We start from the raw sequence: 25,989 nt of genomic DNA, 5'->3' as shown, positions 1-25,989 counted from the left end.
AGGCAGACCTACTCTTTTCAATATTTATACCTTTTATTTCTTTTTCTTGCTTTATTGCACTGGCAAAAACTCTAGTATGTACAAAGTTGACTAAAAGGGGTAAGAGCTGACATCCTTATCTTGCTCCTGATCGTAAGAGGAATGCATTCTCTATTTCACCTTTTAAGAATGGTACTGGCTGTAGGTTCCTTATAGTTATCCTCAATTTATTCTAAACTGAGTAAATTTCCTACTATTCCCTGGTTTTCTGAGGGTTTATCATGAACAAGCATTTTTTTCTTTTTTTTTTTTTTACTTACTTAAAACATCTTTTCTTATCTAATTGTTAGGTAATTTGACCATTATAGGAGTCAAAGATGTTCGACTCAGAGATGTTTAACATTTACATCTTTCTGGGTCCCCAAAAACAGTAAACTCTACGGTTAACATCTTGCTTTAGCATGTCTCAGACCAGCCTGAGAACTCATCTAAGGTTAAGAATTCTCAGGAGAGGCCGGGCGCGGTGGCTCAAGCCTGTAATCCCAGCACTTTGGGAGGCCGAGGCGGGTGGATCACGAGGTCAAGAGATCGAGACCAGCCTGGTCAACATGGTGAAACCCCATCTCTACTAAAAGTGCAAAAAATTAGCTGGGCATGGTGGCGTGTGCCTGTAATCCCAGCTACTCAGGAGGCTGAGGCAGGAGAATTGCCTGAACCCAGGAGGCGGAGGTTGCGGTGAGCCGAGATCGCACCATTGCACTCCAGCCTGGGTAACAAGAGCGAAACTCCGTCTCAAAAAAAAAAAAAAAAAAAAAGAATTCTCAGGAGAAAGGTTTTCTCCCCCACACTGCAGCTGACTAGCTTCCTAGATGTCTCCCACTGCTGAAGGATAAACTGGTTCTAATCACACCTTTACTAAGGGTGGAGCTCTCTGAAGCATCCAGCTTTACGGTGAGGTCTCAGTTCCAACTCTGCCTGGTGGGCCCCATGACACTTCTCCAGCTCTTGTTTGTGAGACAATCAATATCCTCCCCAAGGAAAATGATAAATGAAGAATCAGTTAGTGACAATTCTGTTTTTTATTTTCCTTCTTTGTGTGTGTGTGTTGGGGTGGCGATCCTTGGGGGTTTTTCTTCTACCAATCCTTGCCACTCCATACACAGGTCAGCTAAAGAGTTCAAAAGATGTTTGCTGGGCCGGGCGCGGTGGCTCACGCCTGTAATCCCAGCACTTTGGGAGGCCGAGGCGGGTGGATCACGAGGTCAAGAGATTGAGACCATCCTGGTCAACATGGTGAAACCCCGTCTCTACTAAAAATACAAAAAATTAGCTGGGCATGGTGGCGTGTGCCTGTAATCCCAGCTACTCAGGAGGCTGAGGCAGGAGAATTGCCTGAACCCAGGAGGCGGAGGTTGCGGTGAGCCGAGATGGCGCCATTGCACTCCAGCCTGGGTAACAAGAGCGAAACTCCGTCTCGAAAAAAAAAAAAAAAGATGTTTGTTATATTTTGTCCAGCAGTTTTAAGTGTTATGTTAATAAGCTTTTCAAGCAATCTCATCTGTCACATTGCCTGAGATAGAAGTCCTATTACTATCTTGACCCAAACAACAGCCCAAGAATATAAATACTTGCCACAAACCACTAAAATAATGCATTTAGAAAAGACAAGGCTACAAGACTTTTTTTAAAAAAAATGATCTGATTGAGAAAATGATTCAAAAGTGGCTTAGTTGCTTATTTGGGTTACAAACAGAGAACTTCATTTCTCATTGGTGCCATTCACGGAAGGTGGCATGAATGGCACCAGCTGGTGTTGAGTCAAAAAGAGCATAGGCTCGTGACACTGCCAGCTGCCTTCATTCCTGGCTCTATTCCTGGAATCCTGCTCTGAGCTCCCTGGTACTACCTGCCGGGTGGAGACAACCATACTGAAACCAGTTTGCCACACCAGCTTACCCACTGAGAATCTCATCAGAGATCAGCTTCATGGCTTAGCTGGTTCCTTTAGCCCCAGCTTCATTCCTGCCTGATCCAATTCCTCATTGCACCCTTAGCCCTCTGGAGAGTTCCCAGCATACCTCAGAGGTGAGGTCTTGGTGACCATAACCTTGAGGAGATGAGATCGAAGGTTGGAATGAATGGTATTCTGACCTCTGGCCTTCTCTGGGCATATTTTTGTGAGGGTACACAAAGTATATCCTGGCATGTTCTCTTAAGGCTGACAAGAACATTATTGATCAAGTAAGTTCATATTCCTATTTCCCCTGGGTCACTTGAAAGAAACTGCAAAATCCTAAGTCAATATATAGGAGACCTTTGCTTCCCATTCCAACAATAAAAACAAAATTCATAGCATCACAACCTTCCTTTCAAAGGAATCAGTCAGGTTAATGAGAAAGAACTATTGCAGTAGATGTTTGTTTTCTTTTTTCTAATAATACTTTTTAAAAAGTGTTATGTAGGAAGCTGAGGCAGGAGGATCACTCAAGCCCAAGAGGTCAAGGCTTCAGTGAGACGTGTTCATGCCACTGCACCCTAGCCTGGGCAACAGAACAAGACCCTGTCTCAAAAACACACAAAAAAAGATGATGTGTGTCCCAATCTGTGTGTTTAAAGAGTATTAATTTTTAAAATTTGAGAGTTTGGTCATAATTAGCATAGTGGTAGTTGAGGTGGAGGAAAGAATAAATTCAAGACAGATTTAGAAAGTTAAAGGAGGCTCTTATTGGATGTGGGATGTGAGGAAGACTGAGGAGTCAAGACAGAGTCCCAGTTTTTTAGCTGAGCATCTAGGTAGGTCGTTCAATAACAGTCATTTAACATGTATCAACTGTAGTCAGCTATTTGAGGGGGATGGGAATACAGGGAAGAACAAGTCAGATGTTAAACAGTCATGTGAATAATGAATTGTAGCAAAAAGGTGAAGTTCAAGGCACTCTGAAAGCAGATAAACTCAATTTTTGTTGGGAGAGGAAACTCAAGAAATAAGAGGCTGACCAGGTACAGTGGCTCATGCCTATAATCCCAGCACTTTGAAAGGCCAGGGCAGGAGGATGGCTTGAGGCCAGGAGTTCCAGACCAGCCTGGGCAACATAGCAAGACTCCTCTGTCACTACAGAAACTAAAAAAAATGACTGGCCACAGTGGCTCACTCCTGTAAACCCAGCACTTTGGGAGGGCCAGGCAGGTCAATCATGAGGTCAGGAGATCAAGACCATCCTGGCTAACAGGGTGAAATGAAACCCCATCTCTACTAAAAATACAAAAAATTAGCCAGGCACGGTGGCACACGCCTGTAATCCCAGCTATTCGGAAGGCTGAGGCAGAAGAATCTCTTGAACTTGGGAGACAGAAGTTGCAGTGAGCCAAGATCGCGGCACTGCACTACAGCCTAGGTGATGAGCAATTCTCTGTCTCAAAAAAAAAAAAAAAAAAAAAAAAATTCGCTGAGCATGGTGGCACACACCAGTAATCCCAGCTACTTGGGAAGCAGAGGCAGGACAATTGCTTGAGTCCAGGAAGTCACCTGAGCCAAGATCACACCATTGCACTCCCTCCTGAGCAACAAAGTGAGACTGTGTCTCAAAAGAAAAAGAAAAGAAAGAAAGAGAAGAAGAGGGGGGGATGGATGGATGAAGGTGCTATTCACGAATGAGAGCTGGGATTAAGAAGTAGGTTGGAGTTGGAGGCCAGTCGCTGTGGCTCATACCTGTAATCCCAGCATTTTGGGAGAACGAGGCGAGTGAATCACGAGGTCAAGAGATCGTGATCATCTTGGTCAACATAGTGAAACCCCGTCTCTACTGAAAATACAAAAATTAGCTGGGCATAGTGGCACATGCCTGTAGTCCCAGCTACTTGGGAGGCTAAGGCAGAAAAATTGCCTAAACTCGGGAGGCGGAGGTTGCAATGAGCCGAGATCCGTGCCACTGCACTCCAGCCTGGCGTAAGTAAGCCTCCCTCTCAAAAAAACAAAACAGGATCCAAGATGGCTGATCACTAGCAGCTCGGGATTGTAGCTCCCAGTGAAAGCGCAAAGAACGAGGACGCCACACCTTCACATGAATTCTTGTTGCTCACGCACCAGGAGATTCCCAGCGGAGGAGCCCCGCGGGTCGCCAGCGCGACTCTTGTGACCGGCGAGGCGGTTTTGCCGGCACCTCGGAGCGTTGGTTCTTGGTGCAAAGTCAGAAAAGCACCATCAATCTTAACGCCACTGATTTAGTCGGCACAGTGGGTTGCTCAGATTTCGGCGCTGAGAATCAATAAGTTGGACGTCCACTCAGAAACCCAATTACAAAGACGGTAATTATAAAGACCACATGGATAAATCTACAACGAAGGGAAGAAAACAGCCAAAAAAGGCTGAGAATACCCAAGATCAGAACGCCTCTCCCTCAGCGGGGAATCACAGTTCTTCATCAGCAACGAAACAAGGCTTGATGGAGAACGAGTGTGTTCCAATTACAGAAGCAGGCTTCAAAATGTGGATAATAAGAAACTTCTGTGAATTAAAAGAACTTGTTCTAACACAATCCAGAGAAACTAAGAACTTTGAAAAAAGGTTTGACGAAATGTTAACAAGAATACACAATTTAGAGAGGAATATAAGTGAATTGATGGAGTTGAAAAACACAATACAAGAACTACGTGAAGTATGCACAAGTTTTAACAGCCGAATTGATCAAGCAGAAGAAAGGATATCAGAGGTCGAAGACCAACTCAATGATATAAAACAAGAAGACAAGATTAGAGAAAAAAGGATAAAAAGGAACGAGCAAAGTCTCCAAGAAATATGGGACTATGTGAAAAGACCTAATCTACGCTTGATAGGTGTACCTGAATGTGACGAAGAGAATGAATCCAAGCTGGAAAATACGCTTCAGGATATTATTCAGGAAAATTTTCCCAACCTAGTAAGGCAGGATAATACACAACTCCAGATAATACAGAGAACACCACAGAGATATTCCTCAAGAAGAGCAACTCCAAGGCACATAATCGTCAGATTTACCCGGGTTGAAATGAAGGAGAAAATACTAAGGGCAGCCAGAGAAAGGTCAGGTTACCCACAAAGGGAAGCCTATCAGACTTGCAGCAGATCTCTCAGCAGAAACCCTACAAGCCAGAAGAGAGTGGGGACCAATATTCAACATCCTTAAAGAAAACAACTTTCAACCCAGAATTTCACATCCAGCCAAGCTAAGCTTCATAAGTGAAGGATAAGTAAAGTTTTTTGTGAACAAGCAAGCACTCAGAGATTTCATCACCACCAAGCCTGCTTTACAAGAGCTTCTGAAAGAACCACTACACATAGAAAGGAATAAACAGTATCAGCCTTTCTAAAAAATACCAAAAAGAGCATCAATATAATGAAGAATTTACATCAACTAATGGACAAAATAACCAGCTAATATTAAATGGCAGTATTAAACTCACATATATCATTGTTAATTCTAAATTTAAATTGACTAAATCCCCCAATCCAAAGATAGACAATTTAGATAAAAAACTAAAACTCATCAGTATGCTGCATCCAGACCCATCTCACATTCAAGGATACACAAAGACTCAAAACAAGGGATGGAGAAAGATTTACCAACCAAACAGAGAGCTAAAATAAATAAATAAAAAGCAGAAGTTACAATTTTTGCCTCGATAAAATAGTTGTTAAAGCAACAAAGATCAAAAGAAGCAAAGAAGGACATTATATAATGATAAAAGGATCAATGCAACAACAAGAAGAGCTAAAGATCCTAAATATGTACGCACCCAATACAGGAATACCCAGACATATAAGACTAATAAAGAGACTTAGACTCCCACACAATAATAGTCGGAGACTTCAACATTAATATTAGACAGATCAATGAGACAGAAAATTAACAACGATATCCAGGACTTGAACTCAGATCTGGAACAAGTAAACGTAATTAACACTTATAGAACTCTCCACTTTAAATATACAAAATATACACTCTTATCAGTACCACATCATATCAACTTTATGTCTCCATTATTAAGGACAATTATAGGCATACCCATATTTAGACTGCATTCTAGCCCGGGCAATAAAGCAATACCCCCATTCTCTCTCCCTCTTCCTCTTTCTCTTTCTTCCTCTTCTTTATTCTTTTTATTATTCTTTTTTTCTTTCTCAAAAAAAAATAAGAAGAAGAAGAAAATCACTTAACCGTACTGTACAGTCTGGTCTAAAGTCGGACTTCTTGTAGACTGTGGGAAAGTATTGGTTCCCACATCGCCCGCTGCCTTTCCACCATCCCATTAATCTAATTAGTGGAATACACAGTGTGGCAGTTGCCTATGTCTTCAGGTCTGTTCTCTAAGCTCACTGTCTCCACAGATTGACCTGTATGAACCACACTAACATTTCCTCTGGTCCCTGGCTTCCATTTGGGTTTGCTCACCAGGTATTCCCCCCAGGAAATCAGAGGGAAGACAGTAAGTTCCTCTAATTCTCTAATTAGAGTTGGTCTGCCTCTAATTCCCTCCCTGCAAGATTGTCTTTAAGAAAAAAAAAAAAAAAGAAGAAGTAGGTTGGGGTGGGAGAGTTGGACTTTACAGTAATTCATTTCCCTCTTTGACTTTCATTTTTCCCATTCTTAAAATGGGGGAGTTGGTCTGTGCTGTCTTAGAGGGCAGGAGTTTGTCTGATTCACTTGTGTCCCTTGGTCAGCACTGAGCGTGGCTCGGAAAAGACACTAATTAGCGTTGTTTTGTATGGATGGATAAACGAATGAATGGATGGAGGATGGATGGATGGACGGATGGACGGAGGGACAGACGGGCAGGCGGCCTTCGCCAAGTCAGCAGATCTGAAATTCTGAGGTTCAGCTTCCCCAGGTTCACGGAGCTTAGAACCTCACTGCTGTGTAAATTTCCCGCCAGCAGGCCGGACTCGCGGGACGTGCGCAGCCGCTTCGGCGGCGCGGTGCATGCCGGGACTTGTAGTCTTTCCTCTGAGTTCGTCTGCTTTTTTTTCTTCCTCTTTCCGGAATTCCTCCGCCAGAACAACTTCCCCGCCCTCCGCCGCTCCCCTCCACCCATTCCACGAGAAAAACCCATCCCCAACCGATTTTGAATCCCTCTGCGGCTTTCCTCCCTTTTCCTAGGGATGATAATAGCATCTGGGTCAGGTCGACTCCTACCTTCGGTCGCGACATAACGCGATTCACCAGGAGCCAGATTCAAACCGCCACCTCGCGCCGAGCGTGCTTGTGCGTCCCGTTGCCAAGGCGCCGAGGGTGGATTCACCGCTCTGATTGGATCAGCCAAGGGCATGCTCTCGGCGGCGTGCGCAGGCATCAGTGCATCCGAGCCTCTGGAGGCTGTGGGGTGTCCTGGAAGCTCAGGTCCCTCAATTTCCTCAACTTTTCTCTCCCAGCCCCGCCCCTCCGCAACCCTGGGGCAATTCGTTCAGAGGCCTCCAACTGCGCTTTTCTTAAACTAATAGCGCTGTGTCTGAAAAGTTGTCAGCTGTTGGTAAATGCAATGGTACTGAGTTTCCTTACTTAAGGAAGTTACCTCACTACATCACTTGGTCAGTTGGTCAGTCACCTCTACTATCCTAGTCGCTTTCTAATTGTTAAGGTCCATAGCCTTAAGATTTGATGTTGTCCATCTTTTTAATTTTAGTGATACAGTGATAGGTCATTGTAGGGTTTTTTTTGGGGGGGGGGGTTATTTTGTTTTGTTTTTCAGACGGAGTCTTGCTGTGTCACCCAGGCTAGAGTGCAGTGGCGCAATCTTGGCTTACTGCGACCTCTGCCTTCTGGGCTCAAGTGATCCTCCTGCCTCAGCCTCCCGAGTACCTGGGATTACAGGTGCATGCCACCACACCCAGCTAATTTTTGTATTTTTAGTAGAGACAGGGTTTCACCATGTTGGCCAGGGTGGTCTCGAACTCCTGACCTCGTGATTCAACGACCTCGACCTCCAAAAGTGCTGGGATTACAGGTGTGAGCCAGTGTGCCAGGGTTGAAAAATAGATGCCTAATTCAATGGATTAAAGAATAAATACAACAAATATTTAAAACATATACATGTTATATTTATTATCTCAGGGTGGGAAAGGACTTCTTAAATAAATGATAATAAAGCACTACTCATAAAGGAAAAAGATGATCTGTGACTACCTCAAAATTTAAACTGCCATGTAACAAAAGACATGGTAAATCTTATTAAAAGACAAGCTACAGACTGGGAGGAAACATCTACAACACATATAACAAAGGATTGGTGCTCAAGGAACTCCTTCAAACCATTAAGGAAAAGACACCCCCACCCTCACCCCTACAAAAGAAAAGAAAAATAGGCAAATATATGAATAGGGAATTTTCAGCAGAAGAAACTCAAATGGCCAGTAAGCCAATTGAGAAATGTAAATTAAAATAATTGTATGATTTGAAATACATTAACTATACAAAAATAAAATATGTCAATGTTTTTCATGAGGTCAGATGTTAGTGAAGATGTGGGGAAACAGGAGCCTTTACATGCTATTCACACCTTGGAAGGCAATTTGGCAATGTCTCATAAAGTTGAAAATGCACACACCTTAGAACCCAGAGATTCCACTATTAGACAGTATCCTGTAGGCCCACATCTCCGTGAGATACCTTTCATCTTGTAGTTAATGTACAAGGTGACAACCTTCCTAAAGAAATTTTTACACCACTACAGAGGTCATATGTATAAGGATGTTGTTTGCAACATTCTTTATAACAGCAGAAAATACTAGAAATAATCTATTTATTAATTATTATTATTTTTGACACAGTTTCACTCTGTTGCTAGGCTGGAGTGCAGTAGTGCAATCTTGGCTCACTGCAACCTCCAACTACCCGGTTCAAGCAACCCGCCTGCCTCAGCTTCCCAAGTAGCTGGGATTACAGACACATGCCACCATGCCCAGCTAATTTTTGTATCTTTAGTAGAGACAAGGTTTCAACATGTTGGCCAGGATGGTCTCAATCTCCTGACCTCATGATCCGCCCGCCTTGGCCCCCCAAAGTGTTGGGATTACAGGCGTGAGCCATCGCACCCGGCTTGAAATACTCTAAATGTCCACTAGTAGGGTGATGGATGAATAAAATGAGATATATTCCATTTTTGTTTGTTTTTGAGACAAAATTTTGTTCTTGTCACCCAGGCTGGAGTGCAATGCACGATCTTGGCTCACTGCAACCTCCGCATCCCGAGTTCAAGTGATTCTCCTGCCTCAGCCTCCTGAGTAGCTAGGATTACAGGCACCCACCACCACACCCAGCTAATATTTGTATTTCTAGCAGAGACAGGATTTCACCATGTTGGCCAAGCTGGTCTCGAACTTGTGACCTCAGGCAATCCACCTCCCTCAGCTTTCCAAAGTGCTGAGATTACAGGTGTGATCCACCATACCCAGCCAATATATTCTAATAATGTGATAAGAATGATCCAGAGCTATATCAATATGTAAATATCCCCAAAATCTATTGTCGAGTGAATAAAAGAAAGTCGTAAAATGAGAAATGTTTTTTAAAGGTTACAATTTGTGTTAACTATAAACACATTTAAAAGTCTCTTTCATATTCTTTTAGACATATAGGTAGTAAGAGTTTAAAAGCACAGACTCAAAAGATAAGTACCATAGCCCATCCTCATGAGTATACTGGTGAGTATCCCCAGCTGTCAAAGATATGCAGCAAATTCATAATAGTAGTTGCCTCTGGGGAGAGAAGTGAAGGAAGTGGGGAGAGAGGAACTTTACTTCAAGTTTATTTAGAATGTTTTTGTTTGATTTAAACAATACAATTGAAGCAAATAGGTCAATGTATCCTACCAGGGTTTAAGATTTTTTCCCAATGAAAAACACACAGGCCATAGCAATAATATGATAAAGGAAGTTTAGCATGTTTTGAGAATAAGTACTAGTGGGATCTAAGCAAGTCTAATAGGGGTCAGTAAAGACTTCCAGGAGGCAATAGGAGTTAGCTTGGTAAGGAGTATGGGAAGAGCATTCCAGGCAGAGGGAACAGCATATGCAAAGTTGGAAGTCACAGACAGCAAAGCACGATACAGGTGAGTAACTAGGAAAGAGAGGAGAAGAGGTGAGAGACGAGGCTACCAAACCTGCATGGTCTTGTTTCCTTTTTCACAGATGTGAAACATAGCCCGAGTGAGGGGAGTAGAGACAAGGGTTCCTAATCTGTCAATTGCTCCATGATAATAGTCATGACACTGGTAATAACAATAATAATGTACTGTGTTCTAGTCTCTCTACTAGGTATTTGAAATATGTCCTCTCATAATCTTACTACAGACCTACAGAGGGTTGTTTTCCTCTCTACTTTATAGATGATGAAACTGAAGCCCAGAGAAGTTAAGAAACTTGCTCAAAGTCAGTGGCAGAAACCACATCGCAGAAGGCTTTCTTGTGCACCACGCCAAGCAGGTTGGACATTTTCCTAAGAGCGTTGGTGAGTGTATGAATTTCCTGTTGCTGCTTGTAATTACAACAAACTTGGTGACTTAACATAAATTATAGTATCTTACAGTTCTTGAGGTCAGAGGTCTGAGATGGGTCTCACTGGGAAATGAAGGCGTTGGCAGGGTTGAGTTTCATTTGTAAGCTCTGTTTCCTTGCCTTTTCCACCTGTATTCCTTGGCTGTGCGCCCCCTTCCAGCTGAAAACTCAGCAATTAACAGCACTCCGACTTCTGCTTCCGTCATCTCATCCCCTCTGATTCCTACTCTCCTGCCTCCTCCCTCTTTCATGGTGGCACGTGCCTGTAATCCCAGCTACTTGGGAGGCTGAGGCAGGAGAATTGCCTGAACCCAGGAGGCGGAGGTTGTGGTGAGCCGAGATCGCGCCATTGCACTCCAGCCTGGGTAACAAGCGAAACTCCATCTCAAAAATAAATAAATAAAAAATAAAAATTTGGACGGGCAAAAAAAAAAAAAAAACAATGACCCTTGTGATTATGTTGGGCCCCTCTGAATAATCCAGGACAATCTCCCCATCTCAAGATCAGCTGATTCTGGCTGGGTTCGGTGGCTCCTGCCTGTAATCCCAGCATTTTGGGAGGCCAAGGTGGGTGGATCCCTTGAAGTCAGGAGTTTGAGATCAGTGTGGCCAAAATGATGAAACCCCATCTCTACTAAAAATACAAAAATTAGCCAGGCATGGTGGTGGGCACCTGTAATCCCAGCTACTTGTGAGGCTGAGGCAGGAGAATAGCTTGAACCCGGGAGGTGGAGGTTGCAGTGAGCTAAGACTGTACCATTGCACTTCAGCCTGGGTGATAGAGTGAGACTCCCTCTCAAAAAAAAAAAAAAAAAAAAATCAGCTGATAAGCAACTTTAATTCCATCTGCAGCCTTAATTCCCTTTTGCCATGTAACATAACATGTTCAGTTTCTGGAAATTAGAGTGTAGACACCTTTGGGAAGGACCATTGTTTTGCCTACCACAGTAATCCACTAAAGGGCTTTAAGCAAGTGAATGACAGGGTGAGACCCACATTTTAGCATCTTCCTGTCATTGTTTTTGTAAAATGGTCATTTCATGATTTACGACAGATTGGACTTTGTAATAACTACTACTTCCAAAAAGGCTGAACAGTACATAAATATTAAATGTGTTAGGTCTAATAACACATATGGGCTCTTAATTTGAAAGAATTCTTTCCTACATGCAATTTGTGTCTTCCCCCTTAACACCCAGCAGGAATACAAAGGACTGTTATAATTGCCCCTCTATGGGTAGAGAAAGGGACATTGGCTCACCTGCCTAGGATCACGGAGCTGCTAAGGCCAGGGCCATGGTAAGAAGCTACTCTTCAGGCTCCTTTATCAGCGTTTCCTTCCTTCCTTCCTTTCGAGAGGTCCGCCCTCTGTCCCCCCGGCTGGAGTGCAGTGATGTGATCACAGGTCACTGTAGCCTCAACCTCAAGCAATCCTCCTCACCTCAGCCTCCCAAGTAGCTGGGACGACAGGTTTGTGTCACCATGCCCGGCTAATTTTTGCTTTTTGTTTGTTTGTAGAGGTAGAATTTTGCCATGATGCCCAGGCTGGTCTCCAACTCCTGGGCTCAAGCGATTTTCCCGCCTCAGCCTCCCAAAGTGCTGGGATTACAGGCATGAGCCACCGCGCCCAGCACCAGCATTTCTTTACACCATTCCTGGCCTTACAGCTCTGTGATCCTAAGCAGGCCCGTACATGGGTCGGGCATTTGGGGAAACTTAAGTCAGCACATCTTTGGCACAATTTTCCGTGTATAGCTCAGTGCCCAATAAGTGTTTGTTGAATCGGTGAACACCCTTGCTTTCATTTCTGTGACACAGGTAGTGACTGTCAAGTCAGGAAGCCTGGGGGCAATCCTAGAATTCCTTCCTTCCCCCCTACATCCAATCAATCTGCAAGTCCTTTCAGCTTTCAGCTGCCCTGCCAAAATATTCATATATGCTGGGTCCATCCCCTTCTTTTCAGCTTCTCGGGTCCCACTCTGTCCCCAGGGCACTGTCATCTCTGACCTGAGCTGCTGCAGTGGCCCCCACCAAAAGAAAGGGTCAGTGAGGGGCCAAACGAAGTATCTGACTTAAATAAATCAGATGACCTGGCCTCCCAGGTTAAATTTTCCTGTTGGGTTTTTATCAGACAGAAGAGAAGAAAAGCTTTAACTCCCGATCATGGCCGTATGTGGTCCTGCATGCTCTGGCCCCCAGCCATCATCTTTAGCCTCATCTCTTAACAGCTTCCATGGCTCCTTCTACTCCAGTCCCTCTGGCTTTTTACAAAGTCCAAGCTATTCCCATCATAGGGCCTTTGCCCATGCTGTTCCTTCTGTTGGAAATACTCTCTCCACGCTTTTTCTTTTGTGTGCGTGTAATTTTTTAGTTTTTTGAGACAAGGTCTCACTCTGTCACCTAGGCTTGAGTGCAGTGGTGCGATCACGGCTCACCGCAGCCTCCACTGCCTGGGCTCAAGTCATCCTCCCACTTCAGCTTACTACCTGGGACTACAGGTCCCACCTAATTTTTTTTTTTTGTAAAGACAGGGTCTCCTGGTGTTGCCCAGGCTGGTCTCAAACTCCTGGGCTCACACAGTCCTCCTGCTTTGGCCTCCCAAAGTTCTGGGATTACAGACGTGAGCCATCATACCCAGCCAAATTTCTTTTAGAGATGGGGTTTTAGTATGCTGCTTAAGCTGGTCTCAAACTCCTGAGCTCAAATGATCCTCCTGCCTCAGCATCCCCATGTGTTGGGATTACAGACATGCGCCACCGAGCCTGGCTTTCCACTCTTTAAATGGTTGGGTCCTTATATATCACTCTCAGCTCAAATGTCACTTATTCAGAGAAGTGCTCCCTGTCTGCTTTGTTTCTGTCATAGAAAACTGGGACCATTTGTAAATAATTTATTTGTCTCTTTGCTTATTTTGTTTGCCTTCCCTCCTAGATCTGAGATGTCTAATATGTAGCTACTAGTGGCATATAGCTAGTAAGCATTTGGAATGTGGCTTGTCTGAACTGAGATGTGCTAAGTGTAAAAGACACCAGATTTTGAATAGTTAATACAATTTTAAAAGGATATAAAATATCTCATAGTTTTAAAATACTGACTACATGTTGAAATATTTTGGATATATTGGGTTAAATAAAAATAATCATCGACAATTAACTTGTTTCTACTTTTTAAATGTGGCTGCACATGTGGCTGGCACTATATTTCAACTGGGCAATTCTGGTCTAGACTGTTAGCTAATGAAGGTAGGAAAAATCTCTACCCACTGCTGTGTCCCTAGTCCCTATCACATACTAGATACTCAGTAGCTGTTTACTGAATAATTTGGTATTTATGAGAACTCTGGACTTTCATGAGAGCGGAGACGAGCAGGCTCATGTATGCCATGAACTTGAGGAAGGAAGAAACATGAAAGAAACAGTTTTCTTTTTCTCGGATCACTGTATTTTAAAGGGCTCTGTGGATCATCTCTGTCCTGCTTTCTATTCACAGTCCCCAACAGTCACACACTACTATAGATGGGGGGTGGGGGTGGTGGCCGGAGAAACAAAGCTGGTGCAGCTGCTTCTATTTCAGTCCTATAGGAAGTGTCTCGGTCATTTTACCTTCTCCAGCTTTGGTCCTGCCAGCCAGGAACGACTCAGCGCAACATCCTCAGACACACAGATAGGGTTAGCTGGGGCTCACAGGGACGTTCCCAGGGTTACCTAGCAGGTCAGAGGTGAACAAGGCCTTGAACCCTGATCTCCAGACCCACCTTCCAGGACCCTGAGCTCTAGCAATTAATACATGCTGTTGTAGTCTCCTTTAGATTGGAACCCACCCAATCTCCTCTCCCAACATTCACCTGTGATTTCTTGGGGCCCCTAATGGCGGTTATGTCTGGTCCCAGAAGAGGTTACCTAGCTGGCACCATCCCTCCTAGGGGCTGAAGTAGATGGAAGGAAGGAGTGAGAGGATGGATGAATGGATGGGAAGATGGACGGGTGAATATCAAAGAACAGGAGGATGGGAGAATGGTTGGGAAAGGAGGAAGCTTGGTGGGTAGGGTGTCTGCCCGGGTGGAGGGGATGTATCAGAAGGAATTACCCACTTATCCGGTTCCAAGCAGACTCTGCAGAGCAGAGAGCCCTTGGCCATCAAAGTCCAGCCACGTCCCGCTTCTGCTATAAGCCGAGGGGGAGAAGTTGGGTGCTTTGCCCCGGGGCCCGCAGGGAGGTCCTGGCAGAGCCGGAAGGGGGACAGGAGTGTGTGGGCCGGCCGGGGGGCTCTGGGCGACGTCCCCCCCAACCGCCCGCGCCTGCCGGTGCCAGGATTGGGGGAGGGCCCCTGCCCCCACCTCTGGAGTGGCGGCCCCACGCGGCCCCAACAAGCTGCCGTTGTCCCGCGGGCCGTGGGCCCGGCACACTGGGGCTTTGTCCAGCCCCCCACCGCGACCAGAGGGGGGGGCCCCCACATGACCGAAAGGGTAGGAGGAGCCTGCGGCGGCGGCGGCGGCGGCGGCGGCTCCACCACCATTTCCCTCCCGGGCTGGGGGTCGGCGGGCGGTGGCGGTGGCTGGGCAGGGCTGGGCAGGGCCGCGGACTCCAGGCCCCCCGTTCCCCGCCAGGCTGCAGGCGCCGGGCCTGGGCCGACAGAGCAGCTGTGACCCGAGCGCCTTCCGGGCGGCAAGCTGGGGGTGCGCCCGGACCACCGCCCCCGGGATCATGGGCAATGGCATGACCAAGGTAGGAGGCGGGCCCCGCGCAGCCTCCCCGGCCCCCGCCCGGCCGCCGCGGCCCGGCGCTGACCAGCTCGGCCCGCCCGCCTCTGACCTTCTGGTCTCGCCGGTCCCTGTGCCTCGAGTCCACGGCTGCCGCGTCTCTGCCTCTTCTCTGACCCTGCGTCTCTGTCCCCGCCGTGTCCGCCCTCTCCCTCTCGCTCCGTGACTCTGAGTCCCTCGCTGTGTCTTGCTGTGGCTGTCACTCCCAGGCTGTCTCCCAGTGAGTCCGGCTCTCTCCCGGGCTGTTTCGCCATCCTTTCCCGCCTCTGCCTGTCCCTACCTTCTTGCCTCCCCAACCCCGGAATCTCCATCCCCCCACCCTGCAAGTCCCCCTTTCTCCTCTCCTAAGATCCCTCAGACCCCCTAAGACCTCTCTCTGCACCCCGTCCTCTGCCTTCCTCCTCTCCCCTCTCATACCCGAGCTGGCCTCCCTTGAGCCCCCCGTTGGTTAACTTACCCCCTGCCCCCCTCCCCAGAACCCCAGACCCCTCACAGAGGACCCAGGGCCCACAAAGGGAAGGAGGGTGCTCCCGGAGCCCCGAGGTCCATACCCTTCATGGGACACAGAGGGACTATGGGTACCCCAGCTCTTCTGAGGGTGGAAGGGGGTGCAGCCCCTGCCCCACTGACCCCTGCCTGTCCTTCCTCTAGGTACTCCCTGGACTCTACCTCGGAAACTTCATTGGTGAGCACTGCCTGCTCTGCCCCGAGGCTGTGGCACTCTGTCTCAGGCCTGTGTCCACCATGCATGCCCCGGCCCATGCACCTCGGAATGGGGTTGGGGGCAGGGAAGCAGTGCCAGACTGGGAGGAGGAAAGCGCTGCTGGAGGACAAAGCGGGGCATGTGAAGGGGAGTGTCCCCAGGCCTGAAGGGACATGGAGGGAGCCTGGGGACCTGACACTGACACCCCTCCCCGCCATTCAGCCTTCCCCAGTGTTCTACCGCTAGACCAAAGGAACAGAGCAAAGGGTTCAAGGCCTGGAAGGGGACCTGGGCAGGTCTACACCTGCGCTAAGCCTCAGCCTCCTCAGCACAAAAGGTCCACAGGCCGCTGAGGGCTCTTCTGGCCCCAAGGATCTGGGTTGAGGTCTGTTTGGGGGTGCTGCTTCTATCGGGGAAGCGGGGAGCTCTTCCCCCCAGAACTTCCTCCTTGTCAGAGGAGAGGTCTCTGGAGATGGGCTGGGTTCCCTTGTGAGCAGGGTCATGAGCACCAACCCCGTCTACCCCCAGAGCCCTGGAGCAGCTGGGCAGCCTGGAGCTGCAAGTGGCCGGGTGGTGAGCCGGCAAGCTTTGCATTCCCCATTCTCTCATCCATCCCTTCTGAAATCTTCAGTCAGGAGGAGGGGACACACATGTATAGATACCTTGTTCCTCAGAGGCTTCTAGGCTGCTGGCCAGCAGGCAGAGCTGAACACAGACCTTTGGCTACGGGTAGAAAGTATGCTAAGGGGGCTGGGCGCATTGGCTCACACCTATAATCCCCACACTTTGGGAAGCAGAGGTGGGCGGATCACCTGAGGTGGGGAGTTCGAGACTAGCTTGGCCAACATGGTGAAATCCCATCTCTACTAAAAATACAAAAATTAGCCAAGTGTGTTGGTGAGTGCCTGTAATCCCAGCTACTTGGGAGGCTGAGGCAGGATAATTGCTTGAACCCAGGAGACGGAGGTTATAGTGGTACAGATCGTGCCACTGTACTCCAGCCTGGGTGACAGAGCAAGACTCCATCTCAAAAAGGAAAAAAAAAAAAAATAAATAAAGAAAACATGCTAAAGGGCAGGCTGGTCCAGGGCTTGGGTGACCCAAGGTGGGAAAATCACTTCCATCTGTGAAGTCAGAGAGAGCTTCAGAGAGGGAGGGGCTCAGGTGCCCCACCCTCGTAAACCCTAGTCCCTTCCTTCCTGGGAGCTCCCTCAGCTGCTCAAGCCACATTGATTCCTGTGAGTAAATCAAGTTGGCCAAGTAGGGTCTGAGTCCTCTTTAAGTGTGCCAGCCCCATAAGGGCAGGAGCCAAGAAGCTGGCCCCAGACCTCCAGTGGACAGCCAAAGTATACACATGATTAGCACATGGTAAATGCTCATCAAATAACGAAGTGGAGAGAGAGGGGACATGTGTTTTTTCTTCTGAATATAAAATGTCTGCATATGCTGGGTATGCAGCCCCTAGAGATGGCCACTGTTGGGTACATCCCTGGGTCATTATTCATAGATCTTTGTAGATAAAGACATAATACTGGCCCCTCACGGTGGCTCGTGCCTGTAATCCCAGCACTTTGGAAGGCCAAGGCGGGCGGATCATGAGATCAAGAAATCGAGACCATCCTGGCCAACATGGTGAAACCCCGTCTCTACTAAAAAATACAAAAATTAGCTGGGCATGGTAGCACATGCCTGTAGTCCCAGCTACTCGGGAGGCTGAGACAGAATTGCTTGAACCCAGGAGGTGGAGGTTGCAGTGAGCTTCGATCGTGCCACCTGCACTCCAGCCTGGCGCCTGGCGACAGAGCAAGACTGTCTCAAAAAAAAAAAAAAAACCACTGTGGGCATCATTGCACATCAGCATATAGAACTCTTTTTAATGGCTGCACACTGTGCCAAAGTATGTCTGTACCATTAATCATCCCGTCCCTTTTTAATGATCACGAGGCTGTTCCCATGTTTAAACTATTTGTGATATAAGCAGGACTGCAGAGGACATCGTCCTCCACACATGGCTTTCTGTGTGAGCAAGCGCTTCTGTAGACAAGATTTCTAGAATTAGAATTGCTGGGTCAAAGAGTATCCCTGGGAAGGGCGTTTTGGACCGAAAGAACAGCATGAGCAAGGCTGGGGAGATGCTGGGCTGTTACTTGCATGTGCCCCAGATGCAAGAGGAGCAAGGAGCTCGCAGAGGGTGGGCCAAGGTGGAGTGGCAGGGGTATGGAGGAGAGCTGGGCAGGCAGTGAGCTCCCTCCCCAATTGGCCATCAGGGACAAATGAGTCACACCGGCCAGATTGGCTCTAGCATCCTGTTTCTTTCAGATGCCAAAGACCTGGATCAGCTGGGCCGGAATAAGATCACACACATTATCTCTATCCATGAGTCACCCCAGCCTCTGCTGCAGGTACTTCTTACTCCCATCCCAGGGCTATGCAGAGGTGGGAGGGTGCAGACCCGTTTCTCAAACATCTACTATGTGCTGGGTGCGATGCTTCCTTCTTGACTCATCTTAACTCATTTGGTCTCCACCACTGGGCGGTTTTACATGATCATCCCTATTTGGCAGCTGAGGCCCAGAGAGGTCAATTAACTCACCTAAGGTTACATATCCAGGAAGCTGAGGAGTTGGGATATGAACACAGGCCATCTAGCACCAGAAGTCTCACACGGACCCTTAAAAAGACCCCCATGTGGGCTTCCCATGGCCCAACTGGATGGATGAGTCCAAATGGATGACTCTGTGCTGCGTCTTGCTATGCAAGCCTGGACTATGACTTCACCTCTCTGGGCCTTTGACCCTTCAGCTCTGTCTGCCTCCAGGGACCTGTTGTGAGGATGCAAAGGGACTGCGGGACAGTGAAGATGCTTTGCACACTGTAAAGCGCGGTCCCCTCCAGAGGGGTTGCTGCTGGTATTATCAAGTCCTAGGAAAGCGGAAGGAGGGTGTTAGGACCCAGCAGAGGAAAGCCATAAATCCAGACTACACGTGCTCATGTCAGGAACATCTTCACCGTTTATTCACTCTATGACCTTCGGGATAGGACTTCGCTCCCTCTAAGCCTCAGTTGCCTGATCTATAAAATGGGAACTTTACATCAGTGCCCACTTCACTGAGTGGTTGAGAACCATGTAAATAGGTGCCTGACAAATTACAAATGATACTATAACAAAGCTAATCATATTCTTAGCCCATAAACAGAGCCTCTTCCCTCTTATCTATTAGAGTCTATATCATCCACTGAAGAGAAAGAACCATGGGTGGGAAAAGGTCCTGGAGATCTGAAACAAAGACCTGGTTCTGCCATAGACTTGCTGTGTGACCTTGGGCCAGGTCCTTACCTTCTCTAGGCCTCAGTTTTCCCATATGTCAGATTTGATATTCTCTAAGAGCAACCTCCAATAATCTATGATGTTCAATGTCATTCAGAGAAGAAATTTCCAGGTCATTGGAGTCATATTTTGCCGCACAGGGCAGCCTTGCTTGGGAGTATTTGGAGTAAGCAGTCACTAGACTGCATGGGGAAGGTTGTCAGGTCATGAGTGTATTTACTAATGAACTAACAGCCTGCACAACGAGTCTCTGCTCCTACGGCTCTTCCTGCTTCTCCCAAGCGTCTCTCCCTCCCCCTCCATCAGCAACTTTACCAAGCAGGGTTTGATAATACCACTCAAACCCAAGGCCAAATGTGTTGCAAAGTGAAACTGCAAACCTTGCCAAAGATGCAGGATGTCACGACCTTGTGGAATGTGAGTAGGAGAAGGGCTAGAATCTCACACAAAGCCACGGACAAGTGAGAACCTGGCTGGTGGTCCCAGGCACCTGAAAAGAGCCATTTGAGTATCAAAATGTTAAGACAGTTTCTTGAGAAAAGCAAGGAGGGCCTCAGAAGAGAGCAAAAATAACCTTCATGATATGGTCTGGCTAATCAGAAGACAAAGGACATCACAGCAAGTTTGTTGGAAAAAAAAATCCTGACAATGTATTCCTTGATTAGTCTCATAATGAGCACATCATTTTATCACCATGATTCATGAAATGTAAACTTGTTTTCATGACTTTTGTTTCAAGATAATCAAACCTGCTTTACTTTTTCACAATGCAATTTTGTAATTCCCATTTAGAGGGGAGTCCCTTTAAGTAGCCCTTTCCTGGATATCTGATAAAGGTCCCTGGGTCCCTGTTGGGAGGGATAGTTACCTCATGCCCAAGTTGCCGATGAGGTTAGAAGACACCATCTGCTTAGAAGGTTCAGGAGCCGGGCGCGGTGGCTCAAGCCTGTAATCCCAGCACTTTGGGAGGCCGAGGCAGGTGGATCACAAGGTCAGGAGATCGAGACCATCCTGGTCAACACGGTGAAACCCCGTCTCTACTAAAAATACAAAAAATTAGCTGGGCGTGGTGGCGCGTGCCTGTAATCCCAGCTACTCAGGAGGCTGAGGCAGGAGAATTGTCTGAACCCAGGAGGCGGAGGCTGCGGTGAGCCGAGATCGCGCCATTGCACTCCAGCCTGGGTAACAAGAGCGAAACTCCGCCTCAAAAAAAAAAAAAGAAGAAGGTTCAGGAGTCACAAATGGGCACAGCAGGCCTCAGAGATGGCATCTACTTTCTTTGGACAGAGAGGACAACGGTGGGCCCGAGAGGGGCGGGAACTGGGCTAGAGTCATCTCCTGACTGGGCAGCTCAGACCAGGGTAAGGGAGAGCTGTAGGCAAGGTCCCATGCCTGAGTGTGTTTTGTCTTTGTAGGATATCACCTACCTTCGCATCCCGGTGGCTGATACCCCTGAGGTACCCATGTAAGTTCCCCTGGATGGACCCACAGATGGACAGACAGCTGCCTCCTGTGGTGGGGGAGGGGAGGGGGGTTGAAGGAGGACAGAGTGTACTCAGACCAGACAGCTGTCACAGGTGGTCAACTCGACCAGTCCCAGGTTTGACTCTGTCTCAATCATGCCCTTGTGATATGCCCTTGGCCAAGACTCTGGACCTCCCTGAACCTCAGTCTCATCAGCTACGAAATGGGGAAAGGACACTGTACCCTAGGACCTGCTGCACAGGCCAATTTGAAAAGGTCACATTCAGGCTGGGTACAGTGGCTCACATGAGGAATTCCAGCACTTTGGGATGCCAAGGCAGGTGGATCACCTGAGGTCAGGAGTTTGAGACCAGCCTGGCCAACATGGAGAATCCCCGCCTCTACTAAAAATACAAAATTAGCTGGGCATGGTGGTGCATGCCTCTAATCCCAGCTACTTGAGAGGCTGAGGTAGAGAATCGCTTGAACCCAAGAGGTGGAGGTTGCGGTGAGCTGAGATCATCGAGCCATTGCACTCTAGCCTGGGCAACAAGAACGAAACTTTCTCAAAAAATAGAAAAAAAAAAAAAAAGAAGGGGTCACATTCAGCCTGTTCCTGGCATTGGGGTTAATATCTGGGTTCTAGCCAGGCTTTGCCATTTACTTGCTATGTGACCTTGAACAAATCACTTCCCCTCTCTGAGCCTCACCTGTAAATCAGGAGTGCATGATCAGGGTCGAGGAGGGCTTTCAAAGATCAGATGACACAGGTTAAGGATCTAGGATAGAGTCTGGAGTGTAATCGAGCTCAGATAATGGGATTTTTGTTTGTGGCATCAGCAGTAGTGCCTCTCCGCTGGGGATGGAGCCAGGCAGACAGTCCTGCCCCTTAGGAGTCTTGCTCCCGGCTGGCTGCTGCCCATCATTGTGCCCAGGTGCTCTGATGGCAGACCCCAGAGGAATGGGACCCTGTGTTTCCTCCCACACATTTTTTGAAAGGCCCCAATAAACCCACCATGAAAACAGTGTCCACAGGAGGAGCACTCCTGCCCAGATGGTGAGATTTGCCATGACTGGCCTCGCTCACGGCCTGAAATGCCACCATTCTTCCTTCACACACACACCTCTACCTCATGCCAAGTACTGGCCCCTATCCACTGCGTGTGCTGGCTGACCTGGGGACCCCTTGCTATCCTGCAATTGGGGTGGGGGCAGAACAACTCCTGAGAGATCTGCCCTGAAGTGCTCCCTGCCCTACTGCTTTCTCCTCTAGCAAAAAGCACTTCAAAGAATGTATCAACTTCATCCACTGCTGCCGCCTTGATGGGGGGAACTGCCTTGTGCACTGGTAAGTTAAGGGGGGTGACGTGGGGGAGGAAGTGGCTATGCGCTCTGCTGAATGGACACTCACCCTGTGGGAAGGTGGTTCCTGTGAAGGACCTTCTCCAGCCTGTCACAGTCCTGAGGGCCCGCCACTCATTGGAAGAGGCCAGCCAGGGGCTCTGTTCCTTAACAGCTACGTGGCCACAGCCACGTAGCTGTTTCTCTCGGAGACTCAATGTCCTCATCCGTAAAATGGGGAAAAGAAAGCTGACCTGATGGGACTGTTGGGAGGGACGGGTGAGGTCATGCAAGTAGCTCGTCACCCTCCAGCAGTTCTGGGCCTCCCTCCTCCCCTCCAGGCCTCTGAGGTGATGGTGCAGGGCAGTGGGGAACCCCAAGCTGGGAGACAGGAACTATGGGTCTTCCCAGGTGCCCCTCGCTCAGTTGATGTCATTCATTTCTTCTCACTAAGCGCCTGTCCTATTTAGGCTCAGGCTGGCTCTGCCGGAGGCCCAGCAATCAGGCCGGCTCTCCCAAGCCTCATCTCCCACCCTCTCTCTCCTTCCCCTTTCCAGCTGCACTAACCTCCTCCCCAACCTCCAAATCCACCAGGCTTATGCCTCATGGTCTTTATACACACTGCCTAGAAGGTTCCTGACTAGCCCTTACCCATCTTTTCAAACTTTGTTGATGTCTATTCCTTGGGAACCCCTTCCCTAACCCCACCCACCAATAGATTAATACCTCTTATGCGGATCTCCTGGCCCCTAGATTCATCCTCAAAGCTATTATCACCACCTAGAATTGTTTCTCTGGACAATGTCTGTCCCCCAACCATGCTGTAAGCTCCAGGACAGCACAGACCATGTCTGTTTTATACCCGATACATCCCCAGTGCCTGAAAAAGAACAGATGATCAGAAAATATTTGCTGACTGAATGGTGTTTCACTCAGGCCTTTGAAGTGGGAGAACCCAGGGACTGCTCTAGGCAGAGGGAACAGGGTGGCAAAGACCTGGAGGTGGAATGGCAGGTCCTGACAGGTCTGTTATGGTTGGAGCTCAGGAGGCAAGCATGGAGAGCTGAAGCAGGGATGGGGTGCCTGGGGGTCATGGAGGACACTGGAACTTACTTGAAGCCTGAAGCGTTGTCGGGATTCCAGCTTTGCAGGTATCTCTCGCAGCACCACAATTGTGACCGCCTATGTGATGACTGTGACGGGACTAGGCTGGCGGGACGTACTTGAAGCCATCAAGGCCACCCGGCCTATCGCCAACCCCAACCCAGGCTTTAGGCAACAGCTTGAAGAGTTTGGCTGGGGCAGTTCCCGGAAGGTAGGGATGGGGTCAAGGGCTGGGTTGGGCCAGCGGGAGGCGATCCTTCTTCGAACTCGAACTGATCACTGATTGGAATGAATTTAGCCTGTGCCTCAGACCCAGCAGATTTTTCTAGGATCTTAAACTCATGGCCTTTGAGCTAATCCAGCTCCTAGGTGTATTTTGTTTGACAGCCAGGTGTTTTCGTTTTCAACTTGGAATTTGAATGCCTTTAGATCAGTGCGGGCCCTTTCATTTGACCAAGTCTCCCAGCCCTCCCCACCGCCTGCCCTACCTGGCTGGAACCTGAAGGATTTGAGTGTTTGACCCCATCCAGAAGAACCGTCCATGTCCTATTCCACCCCTGCGTCCCTGAAGAGACCACAGCAGTTTCCCTCTCACACCCCTGGGGCAGATGCCACGTAGAAATGTCAGGAACTGAGGCCTCCTGGGGAACGAAGAATGAGAGGGGGCGGGCTCTCAGCAGGTGGAGGGCGGTACCCAGAGGCTCATCTGCAGGACGGCTTTGGGAAAGAATAGGGCGAGGAAGAGCCCCGTGGGAATGGGGTTCTGAACACAGAGGTGCAAAGCGGGAGGAATGATCCCCGTTGGGCTCCTGGGGGTCACTTTGACAGGTCTGGAAGCTGGAGTGTCAAAGCGGGAAGGGAGGGCCGGGGGAGGGAAGGGCCTGCTGGAAGGGAAGGGGAAACCGATTAAAGGGGGGCAAAGAAGACGCTCAGGAAGGGCGGGGCTCAGCGAGGTGCGGGACGCTCCGAGAAGGGCGAAGGTCGGGAGGGTGGGGCGGGGCCGGCTGCCTTGACCCCGCCCGGCGACCGGCCTTGACCCCGCCCGCCTCCCCCGCCCACCCCAGCTCCGCCGGCAGCTGGAGGAGCGCTTCGGCGAGAGCCCCTTCCGCGACGAGGAGGAGCTGCGCGCGCTGCTGCCGCTGTGCAGGCGCTGCCGGCAGGGCTCCGCGACCTCGACCGCCTCCGCCGGGCCGCACGCCGCCGCCTCCGAGGGAAGCCTGCAGCGCCTGGTGCCGCGCTCGCCCCGGGAAGCTCACCGGCCGCTGCCGCTGCTGGCGCGCGTCAAGCAGACTTTCTCTTGCCTCCCGCGGTGTCTGTCCCGCAAGGGCGGCAAGTGAGGATGCAGTCCCGCCGCGGCTCCCCACTTCCTCCCGACTGGCTCCCTTCGGGGGCTGTCTGCGCCTTCCACGCCCCCCGGGACGGGCCCAGGGGCTGGGGGAGCCCCGAGGCGGCCTGAACCCTGCCTCCCGCGCCCGCCCTGCCCATCCGCGTCTGCAGGCAGCGTCCCCCCACCCCGTGCGTCTCTGTGTCCCGGCCAGCCTGCTGCAGCCACCTGGTGCCTTAGTCCTTGGGCTGGGGAGGGAGCCCACCCTTAAAGGCGGCGGGAGGGGAGGGAGGGAGACCGGAAGGTTGGACGGGCCTGGAGGATATTAAAGAGACACACAAGCTGCCTGTCCGAGTGCCTCCCAGTCATTCAACAAAGGCCGGGCCGCAGGACTCTGCCAGGGGCTAGCAGCCTGCAGGAAAGGGGATGGGAGCAGCCCACCACCCTCCCGCCACTGCAGCCTGCGGACCACACTGGCTTCTCTAACGATACATGTCTTCCAAAGTCACGGTGTCCCGCCTGACAAGGCCCGACTCGAGTCCCTCCTCTCGGAACCCCCCACCTTTTGAACCCTTCTCCTCCACCCTGAGGGGCTCCTCCCCTCCCCGACTCCCTTCTCTTCGCACAAATACTAGCTAGGAAGGCAAGGTAGTGCCTCCCTCAACCTGACCTTTTACTACATGAGTTCACTAATTCCTCAGGGAAGAAACGGGCTCGGAGAGATCAAGCAGCTTGCCCAAGCACACACAGCTAGAGCAGGGGAAGCTGAACGTGAACTTAGTCTGAGTCCCGTGATGATAGGTCCTTGGGAAGAGGCTCCTCTGGTTTGGGAGGTTCCTGGCAAGGAGGCTCCACCCGCAGCTACTGGGACCAACCCTTCCCGCCAAGACTTTAAAGCCCAGGGCTGCCCGTCAAAGCAGCAGCTGACCCTGAGGATGAGTAGAAGTCATTGCAGCTGATATTTCCAATACTAAAATTAACCCAAAGTTGAGCGGGATGGAAAATAGCTATAACCCACTAGCCACTTGTATGGAGTTCTTAATATGTACAAATCACTGTGCTCAGGGCTGTTGGGGAGACATCCATTCCAGCATTGGAGTTGGGGCATGGACAAAATACCCTTCAGCTTCCACCCCAACTTCCTACTCCTCATTCATTCAATAAATGTCCATTGAGTACCTACTGTGTGCCAGCCATTGTGCTAGGCCTTGGGTATACAGCAATGAGCCAAACCTCTGCCTCATGTAGCTGACCTTCTGGTCCGGAAGACACGAGATAAAAGAAAAAAATATTTTGCAGTAGCTTCAAAGGAAAAAGAAAAAAAAAGAAAAAGAAAAAATATGCCTGGTGGTGAGGGAGTGGACCATTTGGTCATCTGGGGGAAGCAGTCAGGCAGACAGAGCATTAAGGAAAGGCCATGAGTTATAACCTCCTTGCCAGTAACCTCCAAAACCAGAAGGAG

At 49.1% G+C, this 25,989-nt stretch overlaps 2 protein-coding genes across 3 annotated transcripts in view; one reads left to right on the top strand and one right to left on the bottom strand.

Moving 5' to 3' along the window:
- TTLL9 (tubulin tyrosine ligase like 9) overlaps positions 1-7,305 on the bottom strand; it is a 74,280-nt gene extending 66,975 nt beyond the window's left edge. For both annotated transcript variants that reach the window (XM_074406383.1, XM_074406381.1), the window contains exon 1: positions 7,149-7,305. In XM_074406383.1, coding sequence (XP_074262484.1) covers positions 7,149-7,163 — 15 coding nt within the window. In that variant the 5' untranslated portion in view covers positions 7,164-7,305. The remainder of the gene's footprint in view (positions 1-7,148) is intronic.
- Positions 7,306-14,981: 7,676 nt separating this feature from the next.
- On the top strand, positions 14,982-25,989 carry DUSP15 (dual specificity phosphatase 15). Its single transcript, XM_039479438.2, has 7 exons — positions 14,982-15,228; positions 15,915-15,948; positions 18,286-18,368; positions 20,710-20,759; positions 22,032-22,106; positions 23,243-23,414; positions 24,268-25,989. The coding sequence occupies exons 1-7, from the start codon at positions 15,208-15,210 to the stop codon at positions 24,538-24,540; spliced, it is 708 nt and encodes a 235-aa protein (XP_039335372.1). The 5' UTR covers positions 14,982-15,207; the 3' UTR covers positions 24,541-25,989.

This window comes from Saimiri boliviensis, chromosome 9, assembly GCF_048565385.1.
Source record: "Saimiri boliviensis isolate mSaiBol1 chromosome 9, mSaiBol1.pri, whole genome shotgun sequence".
NCBI classification, from domain to species: Eukaryota; Metazoa; Chordata; class Mammalia; order Primates; family Cebidae; genus Saimiri; species Saimiri boliviensis.
This window is presented reverse-complemented; position numbering and strand designations above follow the sequence as displayed.

Coding starts and splice junctions, on each gene's coding strand:
- DUSP15 (XM_039479438.2), top strand. CDS start 15,208: ATGGGCAATGGCATGACCAAG. Junction 15,949..18,285: donor CTACCTCGGAAACTTCATTG/GTGAGCACTGCC, acceptor TGTTTCTTTCAG/ATGCCAAAGACCTGGATCAG. Junction 18,369..20,709: donor CACCCCAGCCTCTGCTGCAG/GTACTTCTTACT, acceptor TTGTCTTTGTAG/GATATCACCTACCTTCGCAT.